This window comes from Schistocerca piceifrons, chromosome 7, assembly GCF_021461385.2.
Source record: "Schistocerca piceifrons isolate TAMUIC-IGC-003096 chromosome 7, iqSchPice1.1, whole genome shotgun sequence".
In the NCBI taxonomy this organism is placed as follows: domain Eukaryota; kingdom Metazoa; phylum Arthropoda; class Insecta; order Orthoptera; family Acrididae; genus Schistocerca; species Schistocerca piceifrons.
This window is the reverse complement of record NC_060144.1, coordinates 511,175,369-511,190,938: the sequence shown is the minus strand read 5'-3', so window position 1 is coordinate 511,190,938 and position 15,570 is coordinate 511,175,369. Positions and strand designations below refer to the sequence as shown.

At 44.3% G+C, this 15,570-nt stretch overlaps 1 protein-coding gene across 1 annotated transcript in view; it reads right to left on the bottom strand.

Annotated features, from left to right (window-relative positions):
• Positions 1 to 15,570, bottom strand: part of LOC124805335 (galactoside alpha-(1,2)-fucosyltransferase 2-like) — a 107,783-nt gene that overhangs the window by 19,613 nt on the left and 72,600 nt on the right. The window contains exons 4-5 of the mRNA XM_047265855.1: positions 5,705 to 5,852; positions 2,543 to 2,671 (exon numbers count right to left, since the gene is read on the bottom strand). Of these exons, the coding sequence (XP_047121811.1) occupies positions 2,543 to 2,671; positions 5,705 to 5,852 (277 nt within the window). The remainder of the gene's footprint in view (positions 1 to 2,542; positions 2,672 to 5,704; positions 5,853 to 15,570) is intronic.

Genomic DNA, 15,570 nt, shown 5'->3' with positions numbered 1-15,570 from the left:
TTCGAAGCGGCATTCATCACTGAAGACAGTTCTACTACAGTCAATGAGATTACACGCCGAAAATGTGTCTGGTGACGCCACAGACAGCGGTGGGATACCTACCTGACTGGATAGTGCACCATTGACCAGCCCACTACATTGACACCCACAATGAGGCCTCTTTCAGATTCGGTCAAATGCTTATAACGCTGTCCCACACAAGTACATGGCATCTCCCTGCCTTTCACAGTGATAACTCAGCATCTACGCTGCTCTCACACCTTATATACCCTACTTGACATGGTAAAAACATTAGATATGGGCCGGCGGGGTGGCCGAGTGGTTCTAGGGGCTTCAGTCTACGGTCGAAGGTTCGAATCCTGCCTCGGGCATGGATGTGTGTGATGTCCTTAGATTAGTTAGGTTTAAGTAGTTCTAAGTTCTAGGGGACTGATGACCTCAGAAGTTAAGTCCCATAGTGCTCAGAGCCATTTGAACCATTAGATATGGGCAACGCTAATGCGCTCTGGCGGCCGTTAAACGGTAACTGTCATAGAGGATTGGAACTCATAATCATCTACGTACCAGCCGATGGTGTGTATGTGTACACATTGATATTGACATCTGATCATTTTTTTTACCTGCACTGTGTTTCTGATCAGGCAACGTATTTTCGATAAAACGTGTGTAGTAGGCGATTTCTTATACTGGCATGTGGGACGACTTTTAATAAAATAATTGAAAAGCCACGATCGCTTCAATATCGTTTACAAGATGACCGGTTTCAGCACACTGAAGGTGCCATCATCGGATCTGAAACGTGGATTAACATTTCAGATCCGATGATGGCACCTTTAGAGTGCTGAAATCGGCCATCTAGTAAACGATATTGAAGCGATCGTGGCGTTTCAATTATTTTAAAAACAGAGTAATCGCCCCACGACACACCATGTGTTCACTGGAAAACGACTTTTAATTATATGGCGTCCGTGAAGTACACTATTTGATCAAAAGTATCCAGACACCTGGCTGAAAATGACTTAAAAGATAGTGGCGCCATCCATCGTTAATGCTGGAATTCAATATGACGTTGGCCCACCCTTAGCCTTGATAACAGGTTTCACTTTCGCAGGCGTACGTTCAGTCGGGTGCTGGAAGGTTTCTTTGTGAATGGCAGCCCATTCTTCACGGAGTGTTGCACTGAGGTCAGGTATCAACGTCGGTCGGTGAGGCCTGGCACGAAGTCGGCGTTCCGCAACATCCCAGAGGTGTTCTGTAGGATTTAGGTCAGGACTCTGGGCAGGCCAGTCCATTACAGGGATGTTATTGTCGTATAACCACTCCGCCACAAGCTGTGCATTGTGAACAGGTGCTCGACCGTGTTGAAAGATGCAACTGCCATCCCCGAATTCCTCTTCAACAGTGGGAAGCAAGAAGATGCTTAAAACATCAATGTATCCCTGTGCTGTGATAGTGCCACGCAAAACAACAAGGGGTGCAAGCCTCCTCTACGAAAAAGACGACCACACCGTAACACCACCGCCTCCGAATTTTACTCTTGGCACTACACAAGCTGGCAGACGACGTTCACCGGGCATACGCCATACCCACACCCTGCCTTCGGATCCCCACATTGTGTACCGTGATTCGTCACTTCACACAACGTTTTTCCACTGTTCAATCGTCCAATGTTTACGCTCATTAGCCGGCCGCGGTGGACGAGCGGTTCTAGGCGCTTAAGTCCGGAATTGTGTGACTGCTACAGTCGCAGGTTCGAATTCTGCGCCGCGCGGGATTAGGCGAGCGGTCTAAGGCGCTGCAGTCATGGACTGTGCGGCTGGTCCCTGCGGAGGTTCGAGTCCTCCCTCGGGCATGGGTGTGTGTGATGTCCTTAGGTTAGTTAGGTTTAAGTAGTTCTAAGTTCTAGGGGACTGGTGACCTCAGATGTTAAGTCCCATAGTGCTCAGAGCCATTTGAACCATTTACGCTCCTTACACGAAACGAGGCGTCGTTTGGCATTTACCGGCGTGATGTGTGGCTTATGAGCAGCCGCTCGACCATGAAATCAAAGTTTTCTCACCTCCCGCCTAACTGTCATAGTACTTGCTGTAGATCCTGATGCGGTTAGGAATTCCTGTGTGATGGTCTGGATAGATGTCTGCCTATCACATATTACGACCCTCTTCAACTGTCGGCGGTCTCTGACAGTCAACAGACGAGGTCTACCTGTACGCTTTTGTGCCGAACGTGTCCCTTCACGTTTCCACTCCACTATCACATCGGAAACAGTGGACCTAGGGATGTTAAGGAGTGTGGAAATCTAGCGTACAGACGTATGACACAAGTGGCCCCAATCACCCGACCACGTTCGAAGTCCGTGAGTTCCGCAGTGCCCCCCATTCTCCTCTCTCGCGGTGTCTAGTGACTACTGAGGCCGCTGGTATGGAGTACCTGGCAGTAGGTGGCAGCACAAAGCACCTAATATGAAAAACGTATCTTTTTGTGGGTGTCCGGATACTTTTGATCACATAGACTACCGAGGCTCAAGCTACCGGACACTCACCGTGGAGTTGAGCCAGAGGGCGGCCCGGCCGTAGTAGCGCTCGTCCGCCGGCCGGTCCGAGTTGTAGAGCAGGCGCAGGTGTTCCGCGTAGTCGGTGCGCCGCACGTGCACCCCCGCGAACACCACCTCCTGCGCAAAAGCAAACACCCTGAGGTGTTGCGCCATCTGGCAGCAGCCACAGTGCACCACAAGCTAGTCAATAACGACCACTACTTTGAAACGTACTGACAGATTAAATCTGTACGCAAGCAGGTACCTGGAACCTTGCCTTTCAGTGATGCTGAAACGATACTTTCATTTCCTTCGTTCCTTCTGTTCGAACAAAAACGCTAGTTGCAAGTTCGGCACAGTTTGAGAGTTCGACACACAACACAAGCTTCTGGTTGGTTGTGGTTACAGTAAGAATGAACACTGTGGGACACTGCAAGTCCGAGATGAAGCCCATGTCTCTCATACTGTTATGAAAAGTTCAGCCAAACACCAGACATAGTCCAAATTCGCAGCGTAACGCTCCAACAACAGAGAAGCTGGTGAATACAAGGTAATTACACTGGTCAGTCGATTTGGAGGAGGGAACCAAACAGCGAGGTCCCGTTAGTTGGGGAAGGATGGGGAAGGAAGTCAAGTGTGCCCTTTCGAAGGAAGCATCCCGAGATTTGCCTGAAGCGATTTAGGAAAATCACAGAAAACCTAAAGGTTTGAACCGTTATCCTCCCGAAAGCGAGTCCAGTGTGCTAACCACTGCACCACCTCGATCGGGCAGTTACACTGGTGAGCAAAGCTTAAGGACGAAATTAACTTTCACATCACGTGTCACTGCCCAGTAACATAGCTCGATAAAACTTCGGCTAAAGAACTGCTACAATATAGCACAAAAAGTAACTGCACGAAACACAGTGAGACGAACGGAAGTGACACTTCCATTCAAAGAGAATAATTACACTGAATTCCCGGCGATTAGGGATGGTCCCCTGAACATTACAAAAGGCGGGACATGTTTCTCAATATGGCACGTTATGATCACGGACAGAAAAGCATGCTCTGCAACGTGATCACATACCGGCAACAAGGTCGATAAGGATTTCTTCTGGTAGGGCGTACCATTTTTTCCACCAGCGTGATTGACAACTGTTGAATGGTTGTTGGTGCATGTGGACGTGGAGCAATTTGTTTTCCCAACGAATCCCACATGTGCTCGATCGAATTTAAGTTGGGGTTCAAATGGCTCTAAGCACTATGGGACTTAACATCTGAGGTCATCAGTCCCCTAGAACTTAGAACTACTTAAACCTAACTAACCTAAGGGCATCACACAGCCGGCCGGGGTGGCCAAGCGGTTCTAAGCGCTACAGTCTGGAACCGCGCGACCGCTACGGTCGCAGGTTCGAATCCTGCCTCGGGCATGGATGTGTGTGATGTCCTTAGGTTAGTTAGGTTTAAGTAGTTCTAAGTTCTAGGTGACTGATGACCTCAGAAGTTAAGTCCCATAGTGCTCAGAGCCATTTGAGCCATTTGACATCACACACATCCATGCCCGAGGCAGGATTCGAACCTGCGACCGTGGCAGTCGTGCGCTTCCGGACTGAAGAGCCTAGAACCGCTCGGCTTAAGTCGGGGGCGGGCAGGTCAGTCCCTTCGCCAGATATCCTGTTGCTCCACGAGCTGCTCCATTTGTGGAGTTCGATTCGGTCGCGCAATGTCTCCCATAACAATGAAGCCAGAGACAAATGCATCCCATAAAAGACGCTGTGGCACAAAAATTTTGATCGGTGAGTGCATTGTGCTAAGAGATTTGGAGGTCAATAGGCCTGTGCAACATTATGCACCCCCTCACTATAATATCTGGACCACTGAAACGATGATGTTCGACAATTCTGGACTACCTTCATATGGCGAAAGATGGGAACAGCTAATGCATCAAGGAACATAGTCCAACAGAGGTGGGATATTGCATGGGTGTACTGACCTCAAAGTCTTTGAACACGGTACGCCCACTGATTAACATTATTATCACACTGTCTTACTTTCCCATGTGCGTCTTTTCAGGGTGCATTTTGCTCTGACTTCATTTTTATGGATGACAATGCGCGATCGAATCGAACCGCCCAGGTGGAGGAGCTCTCGGAACGAGAGGATATTCGACGAAATGGAATGGCATGCTCGCTCCTCCGACTTAAATCCCATTCAACATGTGTGGGATGTGTTGGAGAGTCGTATCGGAGCATGCATACATGGGTAAACGAGCGTCCAGAAGTTTCCAGCCACGCTGATGGAGGAATGACATGTCCTGCCAAAGAACTCCTTGTGGCCAGCATGAGAGCCTATTGCAGAGCACACATTGCCACCCACGGTGGTCACAAACCCTATTAAGAACCGTGTTCTCCCTTTTGTAATGTCCAGGTGACCTCATGATCTGCAGTGACTTCGGTGCAATTATTGTCTTTGAAAAAAGTGTCATTTCTGTTCTTCTCATCGTGTAATTGTTTCAATTACCTTTTGTAATACACTGTAACACTTCTTTCAATGTGTGGTCAAAGATATATCGCGCTATGTAACTAGGCAGTGTCACATCATGGAAAAGCTATTTTCGTCCATAGGTTTTGTACATTAATGTACATTATTATAATAAAAATATTAGCCATCTATGGCTCATTAAATAGTGACACGACGGGAAGTTATATCTGGGAGGAGGGGGGGGGGGCAGCTTTGAGCTTGATGGCCCTCTCCTCCCAGAACAGAATCCTGGATCTGCGCAGGGGGAAGGTATAAGACACCACTCACATCAGTACAAATCGAGAGAGACCAAGAAAAAGAGTTGACAGGCAGTAAGGTTGGGGTTGTTTGGGGGAGGAGACCAGACAGCGAGGTCATCGGTCTCATCGGATTAGGGAAGGATTGGGAAGGAAGTCCGCCGTACCCTTTCAAAGGAACCATCCCGGCATTTGCCTGGAGGTTTAGGGAACCATGGAAAACATAAATCAGGATGGCCGACGCGGGATTGAGCCGTCGCCCTCCCGAATGCGAGTCCAGTGTGTTAGCCACTGCGCCACCTCGCTCGGTTCTGACAGGCAGTAAGGACCTAATGAAATATATACGAGTAGCCTTGCAACTTTACGAGGATATGAAAATTATTTTCCTATGGGAAAATGAGCCGCCACCTACCTTGACGTTAGGACTGGTCTCGAGAACGGTCCTCCTGAGTGACCGCAATTTGTTCTCTGCGTACTCGCGCAGCTTCGGCCGGTAGCGGAAGTGGCGCCTCACGTCGGCAGCCAGTGGAATTATCGTCTCCGGTAGGATGATCCATACACTGCAGAATGTCAGTCCTTATTTAGAATCACAACAGAAACCGAGGGGTGCGTAACAACATAAAGATAAATATTGATATTTTGTTACTGATACGGTTTCGGGTATAAAAGTTGCGGTAGGCGCAAGCAACACACCTGTCAGCAGAGAGACCAAATAGAGACTCGCAAGCAACGCACTGCCAACGGCCTCTCGACCGCTGGTTCTTAGATAGCCGCCACGGACCATAGGGCCCAACCAGTCATCCAGTGAGTCATCGAGTCGAGTCTTCAGTCGCAGCCCAGTTACTTGCAGTCACAGACAGTCAGTCTCAGGTAGTACATAGCGATCAGAGCAGAGTACACAGCGGACTTGTACTTCACCAGCAGTGAGGTTAGCGTGGACTATTACGGAAGAGCTCGTACCATAACACCTGGACTATCTTAAGTTAAGAAGCTTCCTGTTTAAGTTAATAAAGAACCCTATTAATACTTGTGTGCAGTTAGTATTACAGAAAGAGGATATTGGCCACCAAACAACATCCTCTCCTTGCTTCCCATGGTACAAGCCTACAGTGACAACGAGACGACACAATAAAAGATATCCTCAGTGACAAGTGACAATCACTATTAAAGACGAAAACTTGCAAAGAAACTCTGTAACAAATTACGTGCTAATATTACAGGTACGATAAAAGTTTTCTGCAAGAACTAATGCCCAGACTCAAAGACAATGGTGTGGAAAACATAAGGATGAAAGTAGTTTTCGCGTAACGTGTCAGTGACAAGTAACATAGTTCTGTGAAAATTGGACCATACATAGGAAGAACTGCTGCAGTTTAGTACAGAAGGTAACTGAAATAAATACGCAACGAGACTAACGATATGACACTTTTATTCAAAAACAATGAGTACACTGATGTCACCGCGATTCACGGTGGCCCCTGTACATTACAAACTGCGCGACGTGGGTCTTAATAGGATTTGTGATCACGAACGGCAGTGCATGCTCTGCAACGAGCTCCCATGTTGGCCGCAACACTGGGAAGGAAAACACTCACATTGGGAGGAAGTACAGTTTCACAGTTGACCGGTGAGTGTGCTCAAAGATAAGGAGGTCAGTACGACAACGCAACAACACCTGGACCACCAAACGATCATGTTCGACAAATTTTCTGGATATATTACGTCAGTACCATCGCAAATGGTGCTCCGATGTGCGGGTGTCAACGGAGCACAACGTACTGGTCGGCGTTGAAAAAGAGCACCCCACGCAGTCGTCGCTACACTGTGAAGTGTGAGATCGCGTGTCTTGCAGTCCTGTTGCAACTGCATCCGCTGTTTGACGTCGGTCCCTTCTTACCTGTTGCACAATACAGCGATCATGTGCTGCGGTAATTGGCCTGCTCGACCACCTCCTCTCCTTCGGGCAACAGTGTCTGTGGTTCGGAATACTCTCCATGCACGTATAACAATGCTGTGAGCCAACGATTTACACAAAGTCTACGTTTATATAGTGTCTCCATGTTACGTTACTGTGTCCTTCAAACATGTATGCACGCATAAACCAGTGGTAAATATGCCTCGAAGCGCTAAAATGACGGTAATAAAAATTTTCTCTCTCCTCGTGCAGGAATCACCAAGTGCGAGCATAGGGCATAGGGACAACATGACACATGGAAGTTTGCGGCCGTCCGGCAGGCGTGCATGAACAGCCAAAGTGGTTAAGGCGACCATTTGCGATAAGCAGAAAATCCTGGTTCGAGTTCTGGTCCGGCACAAATTTTCATGTATCACTAATAAAACGTACAGCTGACGTCAATACACAATCGCAATATGCGAATCCGTTTCGTAATTCTGTGAACAGTACTAAGCTCCTGTGCTACACTAGTCGTCCTTATTCCAGTTTCTCGATTATTCTTTCCGATGTTAAGTCATCCAGATGTTGTCTGCGAGCCATGGTTGTAAGGAAGAACAGCATCACATAGGGCTATGTAAGTAGGCTGTTTAGGTTCTTATACTGGTAACGCCACTGCCACCTATCGCTCTATATGATAATTACTGGCTGTGCTGTGTGCAGTCTGTGGCTTGGTGGCATTGTTGGAATTTGCTATTGTAGTGTTGGGCTGTTGGCTGTTAACAGCGCGTAGCGTTGCGCAGTTGGAGGTGAGCCGCCAGCAGTGGTGGATGTGGGGAGAGAAATGGCGGAGTTTTGAAATTTGTAAGACTGGATGTCATGAACTGCTATGTATATTATGACTTTTCGACACTATTAAGGTAAATACATTGTTTGTTCTCTATCAAAATCTTTCATTTGCTAACTGTGCCTATCAGTAGTTAGTGCCTTCAGTAGTTTGAATCTTTTATTTAGCTGGCAGTAGTGGCGCTCGCTGAATTGCAGTAGTTCGAGTGACGAAGATTTTTGTGAGGTAAGTGATTTGTGAAAGGCATAGGTTAATGTTAGTGAGGGCCATTCTTTGTAGCGATTACTGAAAGTCAGATTGCGTTGCGCTAAAAATATTGTGTGTCACATTAGTGAATGTTTGAGTACGTTCAGTTTTGCTCAGCTGTTTGAAAAGCAAATAATGTAAGAGGTTTATCAGCACAGTAATTCATAAATTTTTCTAAGGGGACGTTTCATATGTCGACCCTTAGCCGAGGATACCTCGCTGAAATCTTCTGATTTTTTCTTGTAGTTTGTGCAATTAGTGCAGCATTTGTTTATTGCTAGCGCGTAATTGTAGAGAGAATTTCCTTTGTAGTTGTAATTTTTCATTCTTGTATAGTAAAACAGTTGTGGCATGCATGTAGATTTGCACCAAGTATTTCGCAGCTGCGCTTGCAATTAACGAGATATTATTTTCAGTGCTATGTTAATGTGTTTTCTTATTTTACTCTCCAAATTGTGCTTTTCTGTGTTATCGTGTGAAATATTGTGTCAATAATGGCGTGTGAAAAACGTAACACTAGGCTCCAAAGTAAACTGAGAAATAATAGTGACGACGAGCGTAGCTTATCAGCACCACTGTGTAATGAATTAACAGACATTCAAAGTAGTAATTTGATAATTGTGCATAGGGAAATGGAGCGGGTGGCAAATAATGGCGTAGACAGTGAAACAATTAGTGAACAGGGAAGCATTATCGATCGATCGGTCGGCAATGGCTCGCCTCAGGAATCCGAAATGACAGGGCAGAACCTCGCAAATACTGTAGATTCAGGCTTTGGGTCCTCACCGTTTTCTCAAATAAGTCAAGACAAATTTTCTGCTTGTCAAAATGTGAATGTTGCCGGTGCAAATTCACTGCCGAAAAGCACTGAGGAACATGTTTCAGACACCAGTGCATTGTTATTACTACACTCCTGGAAATTGAAATAAGAACACCGTGAATTCATTGTCCCAGGAAGGGGAAACTTTATTGACACATTCCTGGGGTCAGATACATCACATGATCACACTGACAGAACCACAGGCACATAGACACAGGCAACAGAGCATGCACAATGTCGGCACTAGTACAGTGTATATCCACCTTTCGCAGCAATGCAGGCTGCTATTCTCCCATGGAGACGATCGTAGAGATGCTGGATGTAGTCCTGTGGAACGGCTTGCCATGCCATTTCCACCTGGCGCCTAAGTTGGACCAGCATTCGTGCTGGACGTGCAGACCGCGTGAGACGACGCTTCATCCAGTCCCAAACATGCTCAACGGGGGACAGATCCGGAGATCTTGCTGGACAGGGTAGTTGACTTACACCTTCTAGAGCACGTTGGGTGGCACGGGATACATGCGGACGTGCATTGTCCTGTTGGAACAGCAAGTTCCCTTGCCGGTCTAGGAATGGTAGAACGATGGGTTCGATGACGGTTTGGATGTACCGTGCACTATTCAGTGTCCCCTCGACGATCACCAGTGGTGTACGGCCAGTGTAGGAGATCGCTCCCCACACCATGATGCCGGGTGTTGGCCCTGTGTGCCTCGGTCGTATGCAGTCCTGATTGTGGCGCTCACCTGCACGGCGCCAAACACGCATACGACCATCATTGGCACCAAGGCAGAAGCGACTCTCATCGCTGAAGACGACACGTCTCCATTCGTCCCTCCATTCACGCCTGTCGCGACACCACTGGAGGCGGGCTGCACGATGTTGGGGCGTGAGCGGAAGACGGCCTAACGGTGTGTGGGACTGTAGCCCAGCTTCATGGAGACGGTTGCGAATGGTCCTCGCCGATACCCCAGGAGCAACAGTGTCCCTAATTTGCTGGGAAGTGGCGGTGCGGTCCCCTACGGCACTGCGTGGGATCCTACGGTCTTGGCGTGCGTCCGTGCACCGCTGCTGTCCGGTCCCAGGTCGACGGGCACAAGCACCTTCCGCCGACCACTGGCGACAACATCGATGTACTGTGGAGACCTCACGCCCCACGTGTTGAGCAATTCGGCGGTACGTCCACCCGGCCTCCCGCATGCCCACTATACGCCCTCGCTCAAAGTCCGTCAACTGCACATACGGTTCACGTCCACGCTGTCGCGGCATGCTACCAGTGTTAAAGACTGCGATGGAGCTCCGTATGCCACGGCAAACTGGCTGACACTGACGGCGGCGGTGCACAAATGCTGCGCAGCTAGCGCCATTCGACGGCCAACACCGCGGTTCCTGGTGTGTCCGCTGTGGCGTGCGTGTGATCATTGCTTGTACAGCCCTCTCGCAGTGTCCGGAGCAAGTATGGTGGGTCTGACACACCGGTGTCAATGTGTTCTTTTTTCCATTTCCAGGAGTGTATTAATACAACAAATGGGACAAACACAGCAAAAGCTTCAAAAGTTAGACACAATGGAACAAAATCTTCGAAAGTTAGACACAATGGAACAAAATCTTCAAAAGTTAGACACAATGAAACAAAATCAGAGACAAACACAGCAAAAGCTTCAAAAGTTAAACACAGTGGGACAAAATCTTCGGAAGTTAGACACCACGCTTGAACAAACACGTGGAGATTTAACTACTGAGTTACATAACATTGAATCGAAATGTCAAAAAGTCTGTAATGACGTAAAAACACAAATTTGTGTGCATTTTCAACCTATTTTTTGGCGGCATGAAAATGCATTACAGAATCACGAAGCATCCATAAAAGAACTGCAAACTGTTGTTCATGAAAATCATGAGACCTTGCAAGCTAAAATTCACTCAGCTGCATCTACCGATTCGGTTATGCAACTTGCTAAAACTCAGGAAAACTTAAAGGACACAGTAGATACTCTGAAAATTCGTTCAGAAAGACACATGGATGAAATTAGTTCATTATCAGAGAAAGTAGTTGAACTTAAGGATCAGCTAAATAATTTATCTACAAAGGTAGATGATAATCTGAATGACATAAAACCGGTAGTCTTTAATGACACAGAAGAGTGCGAACAAATTAGGAAATTCAAACAAAATCAGAATCAAATTAATGCGCAACACCAAAGAGAAATCCGGGAAGTACAAGATCAGCTGACACAGGTAATACAAGAATTACGTGTTTCAGAGGATACTCGCGCTCCAACACTGGAAGAGGGACTTAGAAATACGGAAAATAATAACACAGGGCATTTCGGAAATTATGAAATAAATTGGCAAGGTGCACCGAATTTTGAGATGGAACCGCCGACACGACGTAACAATGACCGATATGTGACTCGCCGACACGATGATTTTGACTATAAACTGTTCATTACTACACGTAAATTTAAAACATTTAAGAATTCTGGCAACGACATTCATCCACAAGCGTGGCTCCATCAATTCTCTCATTGTTTTCCTCCCAACTGGTCATTAGAGCACAGATTAGAATTTATGTGTGGCTATTTAGAGAATGAACCAGCTGTAAGAACGCGATCGGTCATTCACGATTGTCACTGTGAAGGAGAATTTTACCATGCCTTCCTCTCAACATATTGGTCTCAAGCTACACAAGACCGAGTAAAACATAGCATCATGATGACGAAACATGTTGAACAATCTGAATTTTCCAGTCTTGTCAAATATTTTGAAGACATGTTGCATAAGAATCAATATCTTTCAAACCCATACAGCCCTTCAGATCTCATCCGCATTTGCTTAATCAAATTTCCTGAACATTTAAGAAACATTATTTTGGCAGGGCGTTGCAAAGACGACATTGAAGCTTTTCAGGGACTCTGACAAGAATTAGAAATTGACACTGACAATCGTGGGACGCGAAAACAGGAGCACAACAATTACAGGTCACATCCGTCGCAATTCCGCGATGAAAGAAATAATAACTGGACACGACAAGGCTATTCTTACAACGTAAATCGTGACCAAAACAGACACCACCCTTATGATAACCGTTGGCAGAATAATAGTTACAGAGAAAGATCGTATTTCCGTAGTAATGAATATGACGGAGACAATCAGACAATATGGGAACCAAAATAATTATTATCACGGGAGACAGAATAACTTCAGATGCAACAGTCCACCGTGCAGTGATAATTCAGGGAGAAATTCTCCACCACTTAACCGACAAGAAAGAAACTACAGGAACTGCCGACATGACGACAGACGATATAATTATAATGACAGACGTGAATTTCATCAGAACTGGCGGGATTCTAACAGGGCTGGGCCCTCTCGACAAGGTGGATTTGTAGAAGTTAGGTCTCCAAATCCCAATAACGACGCGCGCCAACAAAGAGACAGACAATGACTTGCACCACAGGCAGCCACGTGCGCCAGCTGGCTCAGAGAAAAATAACATAGATGCTAACCTTGAGAAAAATTTTAGCATTCCTTACCGACGTATATCGCATGATAATTGCGTTCAAATTGAACCTCTGCGCACTAGGAAGAGTAAAGGATTGCACCACATTTCACATATAAAACCGTTTATTGAGAGATAATCTGCTTTTTAATTTAGTCTTTGCTATAAAATATTCCATTTCACGTTACTAGTACTCTTTGTCACATTTAGAAACTGTTAACATGCAACAATGTTTTGAAGTTAAATATCCAGTCAAGAACCAAGAGAACTTATTTAAACAGAAATTACGAATGCATTGTTATAGTGAACAGAGGACACGGTGTTATTGTGTGTGTACATTCTTGCTTGTTAATTGGACAATTACATAATGACTATAAGCCTTACATACTTAGAACATATACTGCTAATGAGATTTTAATGCAACATTTTGGTTTACTTGAAAAGACATTCTTTATTTGAAGTACTTTCTGTGAGATTAAAGATGACTTAGTATTTGGTTTCTTTGACAGCTACACGATTATATCACAATGCTACTAATGTGTGACATAATTTACATTGTTGCTTTTGCGGTGTATCTGTTTTATATCTGCACAGTTTTTCTGAATCCTTCTGGAAGGTAAAACATGTTTTAGTAGTAACTTTTGTGGTATAGCTACAATGAGACACCCTTTTTCGTAGCACAACAATACGTTACAGTATAGTACTTTCTTGATCACAGTAATGTACGTAATAACTACGATATCTATACGCATAGCATTTCACTTTTGTTCATGATTAGGTAGGTACATTGACTTCTGCAGAACTTAGCTTACGGAAGACGATAACTACGACACTTCCACAGAATTATCTTACAGTAAGACACACATTTAGCGCTAAAGGATACATATTTGAGTGATTACTTTTGTACTTAATACATTTATTTTTAAAGATTTTTGAATTACAAAGATACAAAGGTTTTCTGTGATACATTGCATTCCATTACTGTAATCTGCAACAGCTGAGGGTATAATTACATTAATCCTGAGGGGGGTGCACACTTACTTTGTGTACCATGTGTGTGGCAAGCACAAGGAGCCCTAGCTAATATGGTATTTGCTTATACAACGTTACACATCGGTACCATATTTCTACAACACAAAATACACAGCTACCTGATTATTTAACAGAGAGACAAACATTTTTTTTACTACATCAGTGACATGTTTACGCAATTACACAGTTGGATAACTTCACACTTATGAAATTGTATTTTGTCTGTACTTTGTGAACTGTTCATATTTTTTCAGAACCATTGTGATACTATGAGAGCTTTGAATGATGTATTTGGTAAGGGAGCATGATTTTTAAGTACGTTTGAGGTAGATGACACTATTGAAATGAGCAGAGAATTTTTTTTAGGTTTTTTTATTATTGCAGAAAGCTACGACGATTTTTGAGATTTGACTGAGGTGTTATGATGTTATTTTTACGACAACGATGTGTATTATGCTGTTGAGGTATGTTTATGATCAATAAGCTGAGAATCGTACTTTAAGTGTTATGAAATGTGTGTAAATGAGTGAATGTATCACAATGCAGGCGAAAATTTTTTGCACACTGTTATATTCATAGGATTTTGTTTCTACACATTTGCAACGCAAATTCTCGACCTGTGAAATTTTTTATATGAGACTGTCACTGTAGTGCAAACTGGTGTCATAAATATTTCGGTAAGAAAGTTAAGTGCCCTTCACGTAATGCGTCGTGGGCACCCAGCTGCGCGACAGTCGCCTGGAAAAAAGTCATTAGTGTGTGCCTTTCAGAGGCACAGGTGGAGTAAAAAAAAAAAAGAAAGGAGGTCATTATCCTCGCTATTGACATTTCTTTGTCGAAAGCATCACAAATACGACACGCTCAAACTTGAAAACATATGATTACACTGTGCAGCTCTTAATTTATGATATTTACTAAATTGCCTAATGAAATGATGAGAAACTTTTACATCTATTGTCTTTCTAGTTGAGAGATTGCTCATTTTGTTTAATATCTGGTTTCTAGCTGTGTTGCAGCATTGGCTTTATAAAATAAAATTAAGTGCATTTGCTAATGTGAACACTTTCTGCCAACAGATCTATTAAATAATAATTTTATGATCCATATTCTTTGATAATGGAACACTTGAATGGAAAGAACAATAAGAAGGGATTAATAACAGTAACTGCATACATAATTTTCTTTTCAACTACTTGGTAATTTTTTTGGTAGAGTAAGTTACCGTGATGCATCACTCTAGTGTTAAGATGTGACATAGGTATCAAACATGGCCATTTTTACTGTAATATTTTTTCTGCTTGAGCTTTGTCATGTTTAGATATAAGCTATTGCATTTGCTGCTGCTGTTTGCCAGGCATAGTGCTACTAAATTTCACTTTGTATTACTCTGTTAAGCCAGTTTTACTACTGATTTATTTTTCTTGTTGCTGCACATTGGCTCATATTAGTTGTAATGTTGCATTTGCTTGGTAATTTAGATTTACTGTAGCTTGCTTTGCCAATTTCCATTTTTTTTGTCATTGCTGCTTGTGTTAATTGTTTTGTGCTGCTGCATTGCCTTGTCCCTTAGTTTAGCATCGGAGCTCAGTAGATTTAAGTTAGCTGGGGTAGGCTATATGTGAGAACGAGTTGTGATGAATTGGAAGAAATGCATTGAGAAGCTATAAGAAAATGGTTTGGCCAAAAAAGTATTTTGAAATAGGATATGAACAAAAAGTAGGGTTTAGGGACAACAGGTTTAGGTAGGATTTTCTTGGAAATAAATGATGAGGTAAGATACTGGAAAATAAATAATGAGGTAAGAAATATGTGAACATATAAATACAGAAAGCATGCTAGGATAGGATTTTTTTTGGTGGAAACAAATGTTGAAATAAGAGGAAAGATCTATGGAATGAAGTTTTGGGTTGGACTGCAGTACCAAATGTTACACTGAAAACGAA